Source organism: Nanorana parkeri, unplaced genomic scaffold (assembly GCF_000935625.1).
Source record: "Nanorana parkeri isolate BGI_ZX_2015 unplaced genomic scaffold, ASM93562v1 scaffold90, whole genome shotgun sequence".
NCBI classification, from domain to species: Eukaryota; Metazoa; Chordata; class Amphibia; order Anura; family Dicroglossidae; genus Nanorana; species Nanorana parkeri.
In genome coordinates, this window is record NW_017306358.1 from 455,161 (window position 1) to 475,219 (window position 20,059).

The 20,059-nt window shown below is 40.0% G+C and overlaps 2 protein-coding genes across 2 annotated transcripts in view; one reads left to right on the top strand and one right to left on the bottom strand.

Moving 5' to 3' along the window:
- The window catches only part of GRAMD4 (GRAM domain containing 4), a 95,508-nt gene that overhangs the window by 3,976 nt on the left and 71,473 nt on the right, over nt 1-20,059 (bottom strand). Inside the window, exons 11-17 of the mRNA XM_018552519.1 lie at nt 16,365-16,436; nt 12,151-12,194; nt 11,939-12,048; nt 10,742-10,896; nt 4,207-4,354; nt 2,925-3,018; nt 1,119-1,203 (exon numbers count right to left, since the gene is read on the bottom strand). Of these exons, the coding sequence (XP_018408021.1) occupies nt 1,119-1,203; nt 2,925-3,018; nt 4,207-4,354; nt 10,742-10,896; nt 11,939-12,048; nt 12,151-12,194; nt 16,365-16,436 (708 nt within the window). The remainder of the gene's footprint in view (nt 1-1,118; nt 1,204-2,924; nt 3,019-4,206; nt 4,355-10,741; nt 10,897-11,938; nt 12,049-12,150; nt 12,195-16,364; nt 16,437-20,059) is intronic.
- On the top strand, nt 19,322-19,977 carry LOC108783842 (ATP synthase F(0) complex subunit C3, mitochondrial-like). Its single transcript, XM_018552520.1, has one exon. The coding sequence runs from the start codon at nt 19,413-19,415 to the stop codon at nt 19,836-19,838; it is 426 nt and encodes a 141-aa protein (XP_018408022.1). The 5' UTR covers nt 19,322-19,412; the 3' UTR covers nt 19,839-19,977.

A 20,059-nucleotide genomic window follows, 5' to 3' on the forward strand; every position in this document is an offset into this window, starting at 1 on the left:
TGGAGCCTGCCCTTCAATACAGAAGATCGAGCGCAACATTTTGCTCGATCTCCTGTGCAGGCCAGCTTGTGACAGCTGAGGCAGGAAGACCTAGGAGTACAGTGTTCCTGTATCACTGATCACACAGAGCACATCAGAGAATGAATGTTCTCCAGTCTACTCACCATCCTCAAGTCATATGCCATGGTTCCCCAGAAGAGTACAAAACGAGCGGCTTTAGCCCTGCCTTCCCCTGCTTGTAGAGGAAAAAAACAGCTGCCCGGCAACCTGAAACTGCAAGTTCCAGGCGTCGGGCCACCCAAAAAGAAATCTAAATATTACTACGTGCAATTGTATTATTTTTATGATAATTTCTTTTTTTTTTTTTTTTTACAGAAATAATGGCCCCCCCGCTCCTATGCACAACAGTTAATATTGATTGGCACAGAAAATCCATTGTGTCGTTTTTCTTAGACTCTCGGCTCAGTTCTAATAGCTATATTCAACAATGGTATCACTCTTGAGAATGATTATATGTTTAATAACAATTTCCCCATTTCTTGCACATCACACCATTTAATAGCCTAGCAACACATTTACATTTCCACAGTTGTGCAGTACTGGGAGCGGATCGTGTTGCTGTAACTAATGACAGTGCATATTGCAGGTTAACACGAGTAAGATTCTGTGATTTCAAACAGTCCAAGTAGTCAAGACAATATTGCTTGAGACAGGCTGAAAAATTTAAAGAGAACTATGGGGTTAAGGCTTTTCCCCATAGTTCTCCTTAGGGTAATGGGAGGACACAAACTATCATCCTCCCATCACCCTAGGCTCAGTATACCGCGAACTACAGCTATAATGAGACGCCGCAGTTGCGGTATACTGAGACGCCGCAGTATACCGCGAGCTCCTCAGCTGAAGCGGATCCTGACAATTATGTCTGGATCCGCCCAGCTGCGTGAGTGACAGCTGGCTCTGCCTATCTAGAGGCAGAGCCAGCTGTACCCGCCCCCTCCCCCATCCTTTAACTATATACTTACAAAGTGTGAAAAACAGTAAAGTCAGTTTGGGACTAAAACAGGATAGTTAAGTTGTATTGTGAATCCCATTGTATAAAAGGTAACTGGAATAAATACCTTCTGAATGTCTGTAATGTCTGTTAGTTTTATGATTTTGTTCTTCTTTGATGATCCAGATCTGGAACTTTCAAAGCATAAGTAGCTGGAAAAAAGAAAACAAAACAAGTTTAAAAAACTTTTTTTTTTTTTTAAATGCCCATGACAGTTAATTTGAATAGTTGTTCCAGCATCCTCACGCCAAGCGATTATTCACTTACATTTCAATTGTGGCAGCAGGATTAGTGCCGTTACTTCTGCTGCTAATCAGAACCACCCAGCCAAACTACACCAATCATATCTGTATGGCTTAACATGGCGCTGCAATGGTAAGACACAGTGCAACTATTCCAAAATAAACATGACCCGTGTCAATTTACAGGAAACCCAATGCATCAGCGATGTACCAATACTTAGTGACATTAACCTGTTGCCGTCCGCCCATTGCAAAAAACCAGACGGACGGCGGACTCGCATTTGCGGGTTGCATTTTTTTCTGCTCGCGCGCACGTGCTGAAAAAGCCCGTGCTGAAGCAGCCCGTGCAATGCAAGGAGCTGTTACCGGCTGTTTCACATACACACGATCGGCGGCTCTATAGCCTACCGATCGCGTGTATGTGCTGGCTCCATATTGTATAGGGGGGTTGTTATCCCCCATTGTAATAGCAATGACATTAAGTGTAAAAAAGAGTAAAAAAATAAATGTCACAGAAAAAAAGGAACCCCCCCAAATTTTTAAGTCCCCCACATTTATGGACATATAAACGTAAATACGCGTTCGCGGCGCCAGCATGCGAAAATGACAATTGCGCTACACATGTTTTATATCGTCGTGAACGGCGGAGTAAGAGCAATCATTTTAGGGCCATCAATCACTGATAACCCTAAACTGATGAGCGGTAAACGCTTTTAAATCGTCCCCTATGGCCAATTTTGGGTATCGTAGGTTTTTTGAGGTTGCGCGCGCGCGCAATTTTAAGGCTCGACATGTTTGGTGTCTTTTTACCAAAAATTGGGTAATAAATGTTTTATCATTTAATATAGGGGAAACAGTTTTTTTTTTTTTTTAAATTCAGTACTTTTCCCTCAATATAGTAAAAAATAAAACCCCCAGTGGTGATTAAATACCACCAAAAGAAAGCTCTATCTGTCCTCAAAAAATGGTATAAAATGTTTTTCAGTGCAGTGTTGCATGACGCAATAAACGTCAATCAAAGTACTGCAGCGCTGAACACTGAAAAATGGCCTGGATGGGAAGGGGGTTTAACACTGTGGACTTGAAGTTGTTAAAAGGATACATTTTTTTTCCCTCCCCCCCAATGTTAATGTCAGTACTTACCTTAAATGATGTCTCTTAATCCTATCGTCTTTCCTGATGTTTTCATCTGTCCCTCCAGCGGTGCGGCGGCTCTCCGATCCAGCGCTGACTCCTGTCTGCTTGCTGGCACTTCTGATCAAACCGTGTCTGCCTGCGGGTGCACGCGTCCATAGACTTACCTTGTGTCTCTGCTCGTCTCCCGGCCGAGAATCCGAACTGCGCATGCGCCCACCCCAATATGCTTTGCGGCCGCCCAAATAGTTTTGTTTTCTCGGGCGGGAGAGCGCAGCGAAAACAAGGTAAGTTTAAACCGCTGTTAAAGCGGGAGGTTTTTTTTTTTTTAACTGTTTGCCTATATCTACTGCTTGATAGCAGTAAATATAGGCAAAAAAACTGAGGGTTTAGAACCCCTTAAAGCTCAAATAGATACATTTAGACAGAAGATTTCAAAGGCAGGAATCACTGCTATAACTTCCCTACTAAATCAGAGAAGATGTAGAAGCACTTACTTTTCAGTAGCATAAAGGACACCATTTCTGATGTAGTCAGTAGGCATTTTTCTGTCTCTGTTAATCAAGCAACAACGCCAGCCACTTTCACAAGCTGCAAGTAAGAGATGAATTACAGGAAAAGTTACAGCAATTTATTAGTTAAACGTAGGGGCTCAATTTGTCTTCGCTAAACAACTAGAATTATGCATCCACCAGAACTTCCAGATAAACTGGTCATTCGGTTAACAAATCAAAGAGCACAGAATGGTGAACTTCACATAGACCAGAAACTATATAGACTTCAACATTTACAACCCACACCAACAGATTTATGAAATAGGAAGGAATAAAAGGGCAAGGATGACTAGCAACCATTAAAACAGAAAAAAAAAAGGAAAAGAGCGCTACTACCTAGAAAAAACTTATATTGAATGGCATCTATTCATTAGAGAAAGAACAAATGTGTGTAACTTACGGTTGGAAGTTGGTAAGTTACACACATTTGTTCTTTCTCTAATGAATAGATGCCATTCAATATAAGTTTTTTCTAGGTAGTAGCGCTCTTTTCCTTTTTTTCTGTTTATATATTGATTTTGCAGGGTCCTCTCCCTGTCATTTAGAGCCTGCACACCATAATCTACAGCCTGTGATTTATCCAGTGACCAAGTATCAGTTGTGCGCTTATGATTTTGTTTTTTTAGCAACCATTAAAGTGGACCTTGACCCCTTTTCACTAAAAATCACATCAGCATGCAGTCCTACATTCATTAGTTAAACATTTTCTTGTACTGTTTTGCCACTTCCTGGTCCTTCTATTCACCAGTACAGGGAAGAATTATAAATGTATTTTAAATTGCTGTGTTTGCCATTTTTAAAGTGATGACTTTGTAAAGTGATGACAGATCCTCCTTAAGAACCGCACAACATTAGATACAGTCATATATTTTAAACCCTATAAGTGCATGAGAAACCTACAGCATCTGCAGCCAATGACATAACATGACAAAATAAAAAGCATAAACTAATTTTTAGTTATAAAAAACAAAAAGGGCCTTTCTTAGAAATCACAGAGATGTCCATCTGCAAAGCTGAAATTTCTTTATCCATTTTTCCATGTCTATTTTCTACTTTAACAATCAAACAACCATACACAATACCCATGCGCATTTCCTGTTTCAAGAAGCATCATTTTGATATTTTTTGGTGCTGTTGCTTGCATATTTTGCAAATGCACAATCTTAGCAGTACATAATATCATTCCCATGGCTTCTGTATGTAAAAATCACTTCAATGTATTTACCTGGCAATGGTCGCTCAGTTTCAGCTAAACTAAAGATCTCATGAAAACTGCTCTTTTTTGTGTTATGATATCGCCCTCCCTCTTCCTCGCGACTTACTCCTTGTGGAGCTCCCGTGGATACATTACTTCTTGAAGACACTGTTTGTATCTGAAAGGAAGCACAAGATTTACAACTTTTATCTTTGTTTGATATTGTATCTGCATTTAAATTGAAATGCCATTTGAAAATCAATACACAGCAGTAACGCGGAGTAATGATTAACAAAAGCAAGGCTTTAAATATAGAGCTGACCAAAGAACTCTGTATATGTAAAAGTCTAACCCAGACCAGGCAAATCAGAACAAACCTGAGATTTGGGAATGCAGCCTATGGTGGAGCGCCACCACCCAGAATCATACTATCCTTGCATGCCAAGCATATAGGCTGGAATTGCCATTACTGAAAGGCCTCGTCTCCTCCTCACCATGTCACAACTATGCAATACTGAACAAGATGGAACAAATACAAATCTTTCTTCCCATGAACCATCAACCCTGGGATTCACACAATGTGCATTGAATTTAGCATGTGCTTAAAACGCACTTAGGCTGGCGTGAGTTGTCATGTGGTTTTGAACACCTTGAGTTATTGTTCATTGTTACCACAACAGAAGCCAAAATGATTTATTTTTTGTTTTGTGACATGTTACAGAAGTTTGAGCTGCATGTGCATGCATCGTGTTCGGTATTCTACATCCAGCACACATCAACGCAGCATGCTGGTGTGTACTGGGCCTATAGGAAACAATGGCTTTAAGCTTGTAATTGCATTGGACCTGCATTGATCAATGCAGCACAACGGATATGATGTAAATGAACTCTTAGAGGTGCATTTCCTGTGCTTTACATGTAAGACTCAAAACTATAACAGTGGGGGTGGCCACACACAGTGTGGTGCCCAAGAACTCTTATTCAGTTAAAGGGATTCAATTACTATCCAAAATATGTCTATATGCTTATTCTGTGGCAGCACAGCGGAACCTATTCAACGTTAGTGCAAGTTTAATTATTGTTCTTAATGATATAATTATATAAAAACATATAATCTGTGTTCACTTTAAATCTTCAAACGTGTATCGCTTTCTGATGCACATACGGTCACAAATCTTAGAGTTCAACAGGAGCTCTTTAGTTCTTGAAGCATGACCTGCACTACACACCTCTTTAGAAGTCCATTCTTATGATAAAGTATGTCATCATATGTGAAAGAACATTTAGCAGCCTTCTATACAAGGTTACTTTTAAGTTTTGGACAATTGGAATAGAACATGGGTTAAAGACGCTAGCTAAAGACGCCCTCAAGGAGAGACTTAAATCCGTTCAGCAATTTAAAGCCTATTGCTCTTTAAATTTCCATTGGGATAGCCAAACTGTTACAAATATCAGCCCATAACTAAAGACAGCCTGGATAGGCTGGTCGTTAAGAGTAAATGCCATAGCTACCCAATTCAGTTCTCTGAGAATCTGGGCCAGCATCTTCCTTAACAAGCCGATTTCAGATCAAGTCTTAGGACTGAAAATATGAGCTGCCACATCATAAGTCTAAATCTTTCCCAGTTTTTTAAAAATAATTTGCAGTTGAAAACAGCTTGAAGTATATCTATAGCCAAAAATGTATTTTTTTTTTTTTTTTTTTAGCCTAAGGATAGCGTGGGGAAGGATTAGCTCAGCTTTATGACTAGTCATGTTTTCTACACCTTTAGGCACTTACTTGCACAAGTGTGTTCTTTAGACCAAGTGAAATGCACTGATAATTTCATGCGTTTGTGTGAATGAATCTAAAAACACATGACTCAGAAGTAGTCCATTAGGATTGGTTTAGAAAACATTCAGTTGATGCCACAAGCAGAACATTCTAGAGTTGTTCTTGGCAGCCTCTCTGTTATCTAATATAACAACTCTAGGTGATATATTGAGAACTTTTCTAGCTACGACCCACATACTGATAAGCCCATTGTATCTTTAGGTTTAGGTATATATTATTCGTATTTTGAACACTAAAATATTACACACTTTGTCAACGAAAAAGCTGTTGTGGACCTTTGGCTCAGGTTATTCTGATCTAACTTAAAGTTAAAAGTATGACGAATGACTGCCTCGCAAGTAGAGAGAATGCTGGTTTAGTATCACTAATGCCATCTTGGTAAATAGATATTATTGTGCAAAAAATATTTTAGTGACCCGAGGTTAGAAAACGAATGGTAAGACTGAATATTCTCCATTGAGAGTATAGTAACAGTTATTTCAGGGCGGGAGAAACCATAACACTTTTGTGATCAGTTTTATGCTTCTTAACAGAAACTATTTTTAGAGCCATGCCGCTACAACTGAAAAATAAAAACTCAAGCGTAAAACAACCCAAATGTTCCAAAGTAGTTAGTAAGTATGCAGCAAACCAATTTAAATGTCAGCAGAAGTGCAAGGAAAAAATAAAAAGACCAAACAGGCCCATTAGTGCAAATCTAATTGAAAAGTTAGTTATACACAAGATGCCAAAATAAAAATAGTTCCGCTCTAGGATCCATACCTTGTCATGCCCTGACAGCTAGCGGGAAAGGAAACAAACACATATGTGACAGTGACAAAAGAAAAGGTGATGACTCGTTTACAATATTATCCACACATTACACACAGAAATTGAGTGAAAATGTACACAACACACAGTTGCAATGAACAGTCTACTGCTATTTCCTATGTCTACGATGATCATAATAAAATAATAACAAAAATAATAACAACTTGTAAAGCCCAAAGTTTACATATATGTGCTTCATTGCCATTCCATTTTGTCCTAATAAGTGTGCCCCTTGGCATTCATACATCCACACCACAAAAAAAAAATACTCTATCCAGTGTAAGGAATAATGCTGGTATGCCTCCAAATACTGAAGGAAAAATATCCAGTACACACAATTTAGTATCAGAAAAAACAAAAAAGCGCCAGAGGGGACTGCTCAACCAGTACAAACCAATGTACACATGAATAAAATTAGAATCAAAGTCTATTTGGAAATAGATGAATGGATAAAAAATTGGTGAATGAATAAAATAAAAAACACGTTTAAAAGATGTGTGTCTGTAGGATGCTGCCCCAAATCAGCCGGGGAGACTGCAAATCTAGGGAAAAAACACAAACAAGGGGCGCCTTTCCTGGTGCAGACAAATTTAATAAGATCAGAATTACATTATCTCCACCGACAGGCGAAGTGAATGACACTGATCTTGTCACTGGCACCTGGAAGTGGGTGGATATATAAGGCAGCAAGCGAACATTATGTCCCTGAAGTTGAAGTGTTGGAAGTGAGTTCAACTTGGAGTTGAATCAGAAAAAATGGACAAGCGTAAGGATTTGAGCAAGTTTGACAAGAGCCAAATTATGAGGGCAGAAAAGGCTCATGGGGAGTAAAGGCTGGCCCGTGTAGTCCAATCCAATAGAAGGAGTACGGTAGCTCAAATTGCTGAAAACGTTAATGCTAGTTCCAATAGAACACACAGTGCATCGCAGTGTGCTATATTTGGGGCTGCATAGCCGCATACTGGTCAGGGTGCCCATGCTGACCCATGTCCACTGCCAAAAGCGCCTACAAATGGCATGTGCGCATCAGAACTGGAACACGGAGCAATGGAAAAAAAGTGGCCTTGTCTGATGAATTACATTTTCTTTTACATCATGTGGATGGCTGGGTGTGTGCGAGTCACTTACCTGTGGAAGAGATGGCACCAGGATGCACTATGGGAAAAAAACAAGCCAGAGGAGGCAGTGTGATGTTTTGTTGGGAAACCTTGGGTCTTGCCATTCTTGTGGATGTTACTTTCACACGCATCACCTACCTAAACATTGTTGCTAACCAAGTACACCTCTTCATGGAAACAGTATTCTCTGATGGCAGTGGCCTCTTTCAAGCAGGATAACGTGCCCTGCCCCATTGAAAAAATGGTTCAAGAACGGTTTTAGGAACACAAGTTCGAGGTGTTGACTTTGCCTCCAAATTCTCCAGATCTCAATCCATTTGAGCATCTGTGGGAAGAATTTGTAACGGACGTTTGGTGCCAGATACCACAGCATACCTTCTAGTGGAGTCCATGCCTCCATGTGGGCCAGGGTTGTTTTGGCAGCAAAAGGGGGAACTACTCAATATTAGGTCATAAAGTTATAGCTGATCGGTGCACACACACACACACACTTCTTCCAGACATTGCTCTCCTGAAATATAAAATATTGCTACAAACTAGTGCTTGGTCTGAGAGTTGCCAAAACGTTCATCCTGCTACAGATAGAGGAATCCAGCAGGTCCTTGCTGCTTTAGAATTAAGTATGGAACGGAACTTTTGAGTTCAGATTTTAGCAAATTATCTTATGGTGTATAATGTAGGACAGAAAATAAAAAGCTGCTTGCCACTCCACTTTATGACTCGGCACACAGTATATGTCTTATGAAACGTTTTGCTGTAAGGCTGTGAAACCTTCGCACGCAGTGTGTCTTGCAATTTTTTCTTCGGTGCATAAGCTTGCAAGAGCTCGCATAGCTGAGTGTGCAGAGATTAACAATTTTATCTTCAGCCAATCAGCTTCTGCATATAAACCAATCGTCAGAATGTGGATTCCATTGAGTTGATTGAGGCTTTCATCTCCCCCCCGCTCAGCTATGCGAGCTCTCGCACACTGTATGCGAATGTCCCAGCCTCACAGCCTCGCTTTGCTCCACGCTGCTTTGCGTGCAGTGTGTAATGGGCTTTATGCTCTCCAGTGCATACTGCTTGCTACAACTGGCATGTGTGAGGTGCGAGGTGTTATGTCCTTAAAGTGACAGGCTTTTCAATTTTTTTTGTTTTGTTTGCCTAGTGTCCATTTCTCCTAGAGACAGCAGCACAACCCTATGTATCAGAATTCTTCAGGGCTGTGTTCCTCAATAAATGATAGAGAAATTGATTTTTATGGTAAGTACAAAAATCCTATTTTCTTTCTCCTTCACTAAGGGACAAAGGATTCAGAGAAAACTAAGATGTCAAAAAGCAGTCCAACTGAGGGGTAGGCAACAGCACCAAAACTTGACATAACTCCATCAAAACCCGGGACTGCCTCCAGCTCAAAGAGCCACCTGAAGGACCTTTCAAGGCTCTGGACCTGGAAAGCATTCCACGACTGACTAACACAGTACACTCTGGACTGGAAAGTGCCATGTAGAACCCAGTGCCCATTCTAAGCTAGTCCTGCAATCGTCCGGGTTACGCTGATTCAGATAACTGCATCCTACGTATGAAAAATTATATAATGCAGCTAACCAGTAATTAGATGTTGCAGCAGCATTATTTTTAAAGGTTTTTTTTGTTTTACTTTAATTTAATGTGATGATCCTTTCAGTAACATACTTCCTGTCCTATGGTGACAATGCTCACTCACTTTTTTTATCCACGGGTTTGTTCCCACCAGGTGTGTTGATCTGTGTTTTTCTGAACTCCGCCACACATGTATGGTGTGAACAGTTCAACTGACAACGGTGTGAACAATCCCTAAGGTGAAGCAGTGTTGTCACCCTAATGCTGCTCTCCTCAATTAGACTACAAACACCCCCTCTACATAAAATCAAGCGAAGTGTTCTGAAGTTCACCGAGGAGAACTGGGAAGGCTGATAGCAGTGCATTTCATTGCACAGGAAACTACAAAGACATTTGAATTCTGGCAGGATCAATAGGTATTTTTCTGTACTGACCAAAAAAAATGTACTTAACCTAGAAAATGAAAACTAATGCAGCCACCACATCTGATAAGCGGCAATATATAACATTTTTGTTCTTGCGTTTACATATATTTTAACTTGGACTTTTAGAGTTTGAAATCAATAAAATTAAAATATTGGGGACTAACAGTATAGAATTAGAAGGTAAAAAAGATAGACAAACAAAAATATAAAAAAATAAAATTGGATACAATACGGTGGTGACAGTTTTAGAAAAGGAAAGGGCATACAGTATATGGCCCAATATTCTTACACTATACATTTACAAATAATGGTAAACTACTATCTGAAAGAAAGGTAAACTATCAAGTACACCCCCTAAATACCAGTATGAAAAGAAGAACAGAAGTAGCAAAATAAATGTAACCACAAATCATGCCATACCTATGAGCAGAGTGCACAAATGACAATATGAGCTAAACAGCACATGCCTTATTTTCAAAGCTGCATGCAAAATGGATTTCTGCACAAAAAATGAAATGGATGCCTTTTTCCCAGAATTCTGTGTGAAATGTTACTTGCCCGATTTATTCAATTCTCTTATGTGGCTGAATTCCATAAGAAATGTTAAAAAGGTTTTGGTGAGCATGACAAAATACTTTAACTATGCTAATTTTTGGATCAAAAAATGGAAAACAATGTTTTTGATTTTAGGTTCATAAATAGTTTTAGATTTAAGAGCACTGGCATCTTATGCTTGTAACAATACAAGATACGGAAAGTTGTATACAACAGTTATACTATACCACAATGCTTACCCGTCTTGACACAGTTGCGTTTGTTCGTTCTTTAAGTTGTGGGTCTGTAGGTAGGTTTGTCCAGATGGTGTAAGGTGTGTCATATTTGTCTCGAAGTCTTGGGCAACGTTTGAAAACAAAGTCTATGAGAAAAAACTTAATACCAGCATAAAGTCCTGTATAAAAACACAATAAGGAGATAGATGCAAGTAAATAAATGGTATTGGGTAAGTATCTCTCAAGTTATTTATTTTAAAGCATTCATCAAAAGGCAGACCCAGAGCTCCGGAAGAAAAGGGGAATGGATTAATCTGCCCTTAAAGAAAATGGCAACCGTAAGAAGAACAGGGAGGAAACGAAAAATATGGTACACAAAACCGGCATTTATCTATAAGTATCCATCTGTAAATTGCAATTACTAAACATTTCTAAAGCTGTCTTTGTTGTTATTTTTAAGGTAAGGGTGAAGTTCCTCTTTAAGATGTGATGCAATGTTAAATGGGCCTGTGAGATCATAATTTAATGAACACCAAGTGTACGGTCAATCAACCCGACAGCTAGATGAATGAATTGTTATGAGACGCTCGCGCCGGGTTGAATGAAGACGTACCTGGAAATGTAATGATGGAATGTAATATGTTAAATGGATCTCCAATGATTTTTACAAACCTATAATAAAAAAGATGTGATGCAGTGTACAGAATGCCAAGTTTAATTAAAAAACGATAATAAAATATTAAAGATAGTAGACAAACACCGCATTCTAAAATTGTTCCACACTAAAATTGTATTTCACTCCAGGTATTGACCTATAACTCCCAAAATAAACTAAAATCCCAGACATATGATATACCCTATAAAATCAGGATAATTATAAGAATTTATTATGAATTACTTTCTGCTAGGTACACTAATTATGTACACATAATTATTGCCAAAACTGAACATTTTGGAGTTTTCAATTTTTTTGTATTTTGTTCAGAAAAAAAAAGAATTTCTATATGCATATATCACATCACCTTAAACCTCAACATGCCCTTTACAGTATATAATATGTGTAGGTGCAATGATGAGGAAGATGGAAATTATGGTTACACAAACTTAGCAATAATGGCAAAATTGCTCCAGTCTTCAAAAGCGAAAAAAAACTTTTCTGAAGCTGTGTAACTAAGGGGGTAAAGAACATGAAATCAAAACTCTATTTATAAACAAACTTACCCATACAGAGTCCAATCAGTTTATATGGACAGAAGCATGATGCTATGAAGGCTGCCCATAAGCAGATGTACAGTTTTTGAGTAATTTCAGGCTGGACCCACATAAACAAACTGTGAAATGTAAAAGTAAATAACAGAATTATAAATTACTAATGAGTGGTTTATACATCTCCCATGAAGAACAAAATTAAAAAGGAAAAATAAAACACATACTTCTTAATTTTTTCCAGTATGTCTGCCATCTTGCCAAACAGGTTCTGCATTAAAAAAGGGACAGGAATGCAAACATTAAGAGTTTCTGTATGCATCAGACATATAATATTTAAACTAAGCACAGATTGAAAAAGTGTTTCGTTATAGAGATATTTTTTTTTTTCTTGAAATGACCATTTCCCTATTTTTTTTTCTCCCAATATAATTAGTACAGAAGAGTGGTAGAAACAGAACAAAGGAGAGCAAGACTGTAGAAAAATAGGATTTTTCCTTATTTAGTTGTTCATTTGGGGACACAGCACCCACCCTTCTGGCTTGCTGCTGCCCATATGTATAAATAGTTTTGTTTTTAATTGAACTGCTATGCCCGTGGGCTTTTTTTTATTCTTTAGTGCATGTAGCATTCTACTTTTTTTGTAATTATCGTAACTGTGGATGCCCTCCACTGGGTTGAAGCTGCTGGATTTTGTGCATATCCCTAAGAACATGAGAATACTCCCTCATCTTGTACTTCCTGCTGAGGATTATCTTTATTCCATTACCGCTTGAGGACATGGTTTGCAAAGTACTGTGCGCTTTTATCCTGCCTCCTTTTTTCTCTTTTGATGGTGATTATCTAAAGCAGAGCTGTGTCTATGGAGAGTACATTCTCTTTCGTTCATTGGAGGAAGCAGCTTTCCTTTAGATCAGGGGTGCCCACAAGGTCGATCGCGATCTACCAGTCGATCGCGTAGTCCTCTCCTCCCCCCGCTTCTCTGGATCCCCGCTGCTCTCCCCAGCGGGGATCCGAGAAGAAGTGAAGGAACCGGCGGCGGGGGAGGGCGGAGCCGCTGTCACTAACTAATGCAGAGCAGTGAGGAGAGAGAGAGAGAGACGCTCGGCCAGGATCTGACAGCCGGCGCCTCTCTCTCCCCTCACTGCTCGTCCGTTCTGTCACAGCGGCTCCACCCCCCCGCGGCTTGTGGTATCCCACCGTTGCGTGTGCCCGGGAGAGCAGGGGGATCCAGAGAAGTTGCAGCCCCCCTGTGCGTGGACGAGTGGCAGAGGATCGGTACATGTCAGTAGTATGTACCAATCCTCTGTGCAGGACAAACACTGGAGTGATCGGCTGATCACTCCAGTGTTTGTAAATAATAATCACCAAGTGGGAGGTCCCAAAGCAGCGCCACAACAAAGTTAGCATAACAAAAAAGGGATGCAAAAAATCAGACTAACAATCCTAAAGAAAAATGATACAGTCCAATAAAACTGCCATGTGGCAAACTTTACACCCAAAACTGACATCAGCACTGCCACCTTATAAAATTACAAGTATGAACTGATGATCAAGTGGCTGCTATACAAGACCTGTGAAACTTAGGCCGTAAGGCACTTACTACCTACTACTTACATGAGATTGTAGTAGTCAATTCTGCATGGCCCCTATGTGGGGCCTCTGCAATCACACACTGGGAATATGTCCTACAAAAGCTGGCCAGTACATTGAAATATACCCAAGATGCCCTGAATAAATCCAGGGGGTGTATGGCCATTTCCACTGGGTGGACTGGCTTGGCACACAGTGATGGAAGCACAAGCTCTTTGCTCAGGTGAAAGGAGAGTCTTGGATGCAGGGCAACTTTATGCTTATGAAGCACAAAATATGGTGGCTTGCTGGACAATGCAAGCCACCCCATACCTGCATATGTCTGAAGATACCATGCATGATGAAGTGATGGCCTCTAGAGATAATGTTTACAGCTGAATCTCTTTTATACTGTCTACAGGCAGTTTTTGCAACACCGATAAAACTAGATTAAGGTCCCACGGAGACAGGCATCTCCCCGCTGTCATCCTGTCTCCTCCTTCTCAGCGTGTCACACTCCCCTCCGGGCTCCGGGTCCACTGCCATACGGTGATCACGTCCCACTCCCCCGCGGCAGCCAGCACTCTCCACCAGATGGCCTCCCATCAGAACTGCCACGTTCCCTCCCTGTTCAGGAGGAACATGCCACTCACCAGCTGGCATATCTTTCCACCCACGCAGACCAGAGAATACCATTGAAGACTGAGCACTTCTCCATTAAACACCACAAGAGTCTGCCATACCTCCCACTGCGCCAGAACACCTGGATGCTGCCCTACACCCCACAGATCCCATCTCTGAACTACACACCAACCCAGGAATTTACACTTGTGAACTGCAAAATCAAGTAACATCCACGTGCATGACCTCAATGTTGTGCAAGCCACTCCAGTATTCCACCATCCACATTCTGGACTAGGGCTGCAACAACTAATCGACATAATCGATTATAATCGATTATTGAAAAAGTTGTCAACTTTTTCAATAATCGATTAATCGGCTTCCGATCAGTTGGCCCTGTTCACAGCTCCACACGTTGTGCGCCGTACCTCCTCCCCACCTCACGCTCGCCGCTGCCAGACCCGCCCGCATCCATGCTCCACACGCCGCACACTCACCGCCCACCCACATCCACGATCGGCACAGGGACGCGGGGAGATGTAGTAAGGAGGAGCAGGTGTGGGGTGATGACAGCCGCCGATAGACAGGCCCGATCTCAGAAGCAAGTTGCTGGAAGACTGCTCAGGTAAGCCTGCACTTTCCCACACATGGTGCTCTATAATGTATTGCTGGGATTTGTATTCCTCTATAGCTGATGGTACATTGTGCTGTATATTATACATAGGAATACAAATCCCAGCAATACATTATACACTGTATGTATAATGTATTGCTGGGATTTGTTGTACTCTTCTATAGCTGGTGATATTCTGCATTGCGCTGTATAGAGGACTACAAGTCCCAGCAATAATACATTATACAGCGCAATGCAGAATACCACCAGCTATAGAAGAGTACAACAAATCCCAGCAATAATACATTATAAAGTGGTACAATGCTAAATACCACCAGCTATAGAGGACTACAAAACCCAGCAATAGTACATTATACAGCGCAATGCAGAATACCGCCAGCTATAATGTACTATTGCTGGGATTTGTTGTATTCCTCTATAGCTGGTGGTATTCTGCATTGTGCTGTATAATGTACTATTGCTGGGTTTTGTAGTCCTCTATAGCCGGTGCCATTCTGCATTCATTGCTGTATAATTTTACACTTTCCATTTCACTATATTGCACACCACACTATCTTTTTTTTTTTTTTTCTTCCACCGGTCCAAGCTTGCTCCTGTGATGGACTACAACCTCAATACAAACTAGTAGTCCCATCACTGGAGCCTTTTTTTAAACTTTATTTTATTGTTTATCCGATTAACCGATTAATCGAACCTAATAATCGGCTAACTAATCGATTTTGAAAATAATCGTTAGCTGCAGCTCTATTCTGGACCAGATCGCCACATCTCCTACAAGACAGCATCCTGCTCAATCAAGCACACAAAGCTCCTCAAAATCCCACTCAACGGATAAAAATCATGACGCCACCTGCAGGACTACAACCAGCATCACATCATACCCTCGTCGCTGACCATGCACCTCCACCAGTCTAACGGTGAGTTACAGAAGTCACTTTTTGCTTTTGTACATCAATAAACCCTCACCGCCTTGCCATTACATCTCCATTTTAACCCACACCGCTTTAAAAACAAGAAAACGGCACCACGCTACGGTTTTCCCCCCGTGCCAAAGCGTGCGCTCACCCACCCATGAGCCTGATACCTCATACCCCTCGCCATATCCTACCTGAGTTATTGCGCTACTTTGTGGTGCTCCGTTCTCTCCTTTTTGTTTTACTAAGCATGAAACTCCATGTTTAGCTCCCTTTTACCCAGTTCTACCTTGCTATTTCCCAGAAAAGCCAATCATACTTCAGTGCAGAACTAAAACTATAAAAACATTTTCTGCTGTTCTTTTTAATTTTATCTAATTAATGTACAAAAGAAAAAGTATACTGATACCCTTAGCATAGTTTACTCTACCATATAAACAGCTTTAGAATATGTATAGGTAACCAGAAAGTCCTTACTATGGTAATTTGTAATACAACATTACTTTTACATGGGACTAAGATAATTGAGAGTAATAAGTGTTTTGGTTTTTTTTTTGTAATATAGAAACCATATATTAAACATTAAGGAAAGTCATGATATGTTCTTTAGCGGTGCTTGAAGAACACAGTTAAGAAACAATATTCTAATCTAGACAAAACAAATAATTTCATCACAAGCAAAATCAAACAAGAGACAAACCTGTGCTTTCTGTGCTACATCAAGAACCAGCTGAAACTTTTCAGAAACAGTCAAATCTTCTTTAGGAGGCTCCTGAAAAAACAATATATATAAGTAAGCAACTTTCGTTGCTATGCTTAGACCAGAAGATTATTTTGCCAGTTAGAAAAATGCCACGAACACTTTAATAAATGCACACGTTCATTGGCTCCTACGTTAGAAACTTCAAGTAGCGGTTCTTTCTTTGCTTAAACGGATTAGAAAATAAGAGTAACTCCAAGATCACACTACATGCTGTAGCCAATTTGAGGAATGATGAAATGATAAATTCTGCATCCCTATAGCTCTACACAATATTATGCTAATTGTGTATGATGCATAACGACTAGCAATATACCGGGGACATATACGCAGCAGTTCTCAAAGAGCTTTACGAAAATAATCAAAAGAATCACCATTAACAGTTTTGTTTGTTTCAAAGTATGAATAGTAACTGTTGATGGTGGGTGGCCTTGACCAGCTTGGTCATTTTTGCAATTGAAAACTGGTTGAAATTGCCTGTAAAATGCTGTGTGTATATCTAGCAATCTTTGTGGGGCCTTTCCAGGATGGCAATATGAAAAAAATGCAAAAAAGATGAACAGATTGTCATTATGGTACCCAATGATCACATAAGTCAAATAACTTGATATCAATTACTAAAGATGGTGCTCCTGAAACTTTACTTCAGAAAAAAACTGCGTGCACAATTTTTTGCAATCGCACTGGAACGCACAGCATTGCAGTACCGTGCGTTCCAGTGCAGGCTATCACACTTTGTTGGGAGGCACATTTGGGGAAATTAATGGCACTTTAACACACCTCCTACAGCAGAATTTGTCAGGCTGAAAATTGGTAGAGAGTTGCATTTTCCCGGAGATGAGTTTTAATATGATAGCACAGACATGTGTCTTGTGTGGGTGGTGACTGGGTTATCCAGGATGAAGGCCAATGCTTGTAATATACATTATACATTCTGTCTTGGAACACATGTTCATTTTCAACAAACACTGACTCACGGAATCAGCGTCACCATGTGTATTTAGCAACATAGATGTCTGCAGGTTCAATATGATTTCAAAAAATCAAGTGTAATTATTTAATAGCCGTGCAAAAAACATTAGCACAAAGTAATATTATTAGTCCAATGCTTTGGTTGGGGGCATGGAAGTTAACAATTCCCTGCCCTGCTGAACTGGTAGAAGCATTAAAAGTAAACATTTAAACTAAAACCAACACTGTTTTCTGTATCCAACTGGCATGCGTAACTGCACACTATCCTGCATATATTGGGCTTAGTTTCCAAACCCGATTTTTAACATACATAATAAATATGTTTATTACACAATTTCTGCTTTTAAAAAAATTAAAATAAAGGAAAAAAAAAGCTGAAAAAATAAAGCTACCACTCCCAATCCTTTTTTGAACAACAGATAACAAGTCAAAAACATCCCAAGAAGTTAAAGGAGAACTATGGGGTCAGTGTTTTCCCCCATAGTTCTCCTTAGGGTAACGGGAGGACACAAACTAGCGTCCTCCCACCTACATTTGCACACTCTCCCTTGCATCCACAACATGCTTTTATAGCGGAATCTGCCCCAAACACCAAAGCACACAATTGAGATACACAAATGTAAGAAGGTGTTTTACTTGTTAATATAGTTGTCATCCTGTTCAGCAAGTCGTATGATTCACACATCCCTGACACACAACACAGCCCGCAACTATATGCTATTGCAGAACTACAGCATCCTGTGTCATCTGCCTCCTCAATGGACTTAAATGACCAAGGCACCTGTGAGGTTCTTCCAGTACAAGCTGCCTAAAAAAAAGGCGCCTTCAGCTTTCAGTGCCTGAGAATATGTTAAACGGACAGCATTCTCCCCAGCAACAGCACATAATCTCAAACTGACGTTTAATATACCATATAAAAGGCATAACAGACAATTATAAATGTATTCTAACATTCCCTATCAACCAAGTTTAAAAAAAATACATAACTGAAAAAATGGGGTGATTAATAGGTGCCTGGAATTTTACTTTAACTAATTTCTTCCACACACTTGCAAAAACTAAACCTGTAGCGTATCACTTCCTCTTGCTTAACCAGAAGATGGCAGTAGATTCACAGTAAAAAGCAAAGCTGCCACACTGTTTTACCATTATGGAATCACAGAAAATCCAACAGAAAAACATTGGGTTGTAAGACCAAAAATGTATGTGTAGGCACATTTAGTTGTCTTTCAAAGTTGTATTTTTTGCAAGGTTGGTTTAAAAAAAGAGTTGCACCACTAAGAGTTGCATCTGTATTTAAATTGGTTACAAAACATACTGGGTCCCCAACACGATATTGGTAGATCATCGTTTTGAAAATAAATATTTTAGGTCACCTCTACTTGGCCAGTTATAACTGTCTGCAAGGATAGGCACAAAGTATGGATTGCACTCACAACTAATGGGAAATATTGTTATCTGGCTCAGATCAGGTAAAATGGATACATAGCTACATAGCTACTGTATACTAAGAGATCTTAGAAGTTATTCAGCAAGAAACTATTACCATCAAAATTTCTTTAACAAACATATATAAGCCCTTTGCTTTATATGAAAAACAGTGAAAAGGTATACTGTAGTTCTAAAATGGAAAAACACAATCACTCATAAAACAAACAAAAATATTTTAATTTAATTAAAGTGTTACATTTGCAGAGATTATAGATATATATATATATATAACCAATATGCATTACAAAACCTTGAAACTTATCCTACATGGTCTTATTATACAGCTGATCTGTGCCTTCAATACAAAACCTAAATTTAATTTTAAAGAATGATTTCATGGGGCAGAGACAAAATGTTAATAACATAATATATGCTATGGCAGTCTAAAAGGCTATCTTAAAGTATGCATGCCTGACCTGGCTTAAAATCTTTCCAGGTGGTTCTCCGTTCAGTTCGACCTCTGGTGCCGAGGGGCTGAGCCATGACCTGACTCCCAGCTGAAGGACACACACAACTCCCTACATCATGTATGCTTGTGCGAAGTTCGTCTCTACCCCTTCTCTGATCCGTGCTGGGTCCAGGGCCCTGTGCAGACCAATCTCTGCATCAGTTCTGTATCGGCCCGAGGTCCGAACTGGAGAGGGAAACACACTCCTCAGTGGGACACAAAACCCATGCACCCAGCTGGTACTAAGGGGATTTCAGACCAGTGCAGTCAGCAGGGACATTGATACTGCTGCTAAGTTCATTGGTGCTGGTGCTGCCACAGTCGGTGTGGCTGGCTCTGGTGCTGGTATTGGAACAGTCTTCGGCAGTCTCATTATTGGTTGTGCCAGAAATCCTTCCTTGAAGCAGCAGTTGTTCTCATACTCCATCTTGGGATTTGCTCTGTCTGAAGCTATGGGTCTGTTTTGTTTGATGGTTGCTTTCCTGATCTTATTCGCCATGTAAATGATGCTGGGAATGTCGACATTCGAGTGAACAGCTGTAAAATATTTTACTGTGGCTCCCAAGAAATGTTGTGTTGTCAAGGAAATGTACCATATTTCCAAAGTCCTTTCATTAAAAATGGTAAAACTTAGATACAGAAGTTTGTACTGTTTTTATGTGACTACTTCAGTCCTTGTACACAATGTTGTAAGCTAGAGGTATAAAGAACTGAAGAGCCTCCT

Excerpts from the sequence above, each read along its gene's own strand:
- LOC108783842 (XM_018552520.1), top strand. The coding sequence starts at position 19,413 with ATGTATGCTTGTGCGAAGTTCGTCTCTACCCCTTCTCTGATCCGTGCT.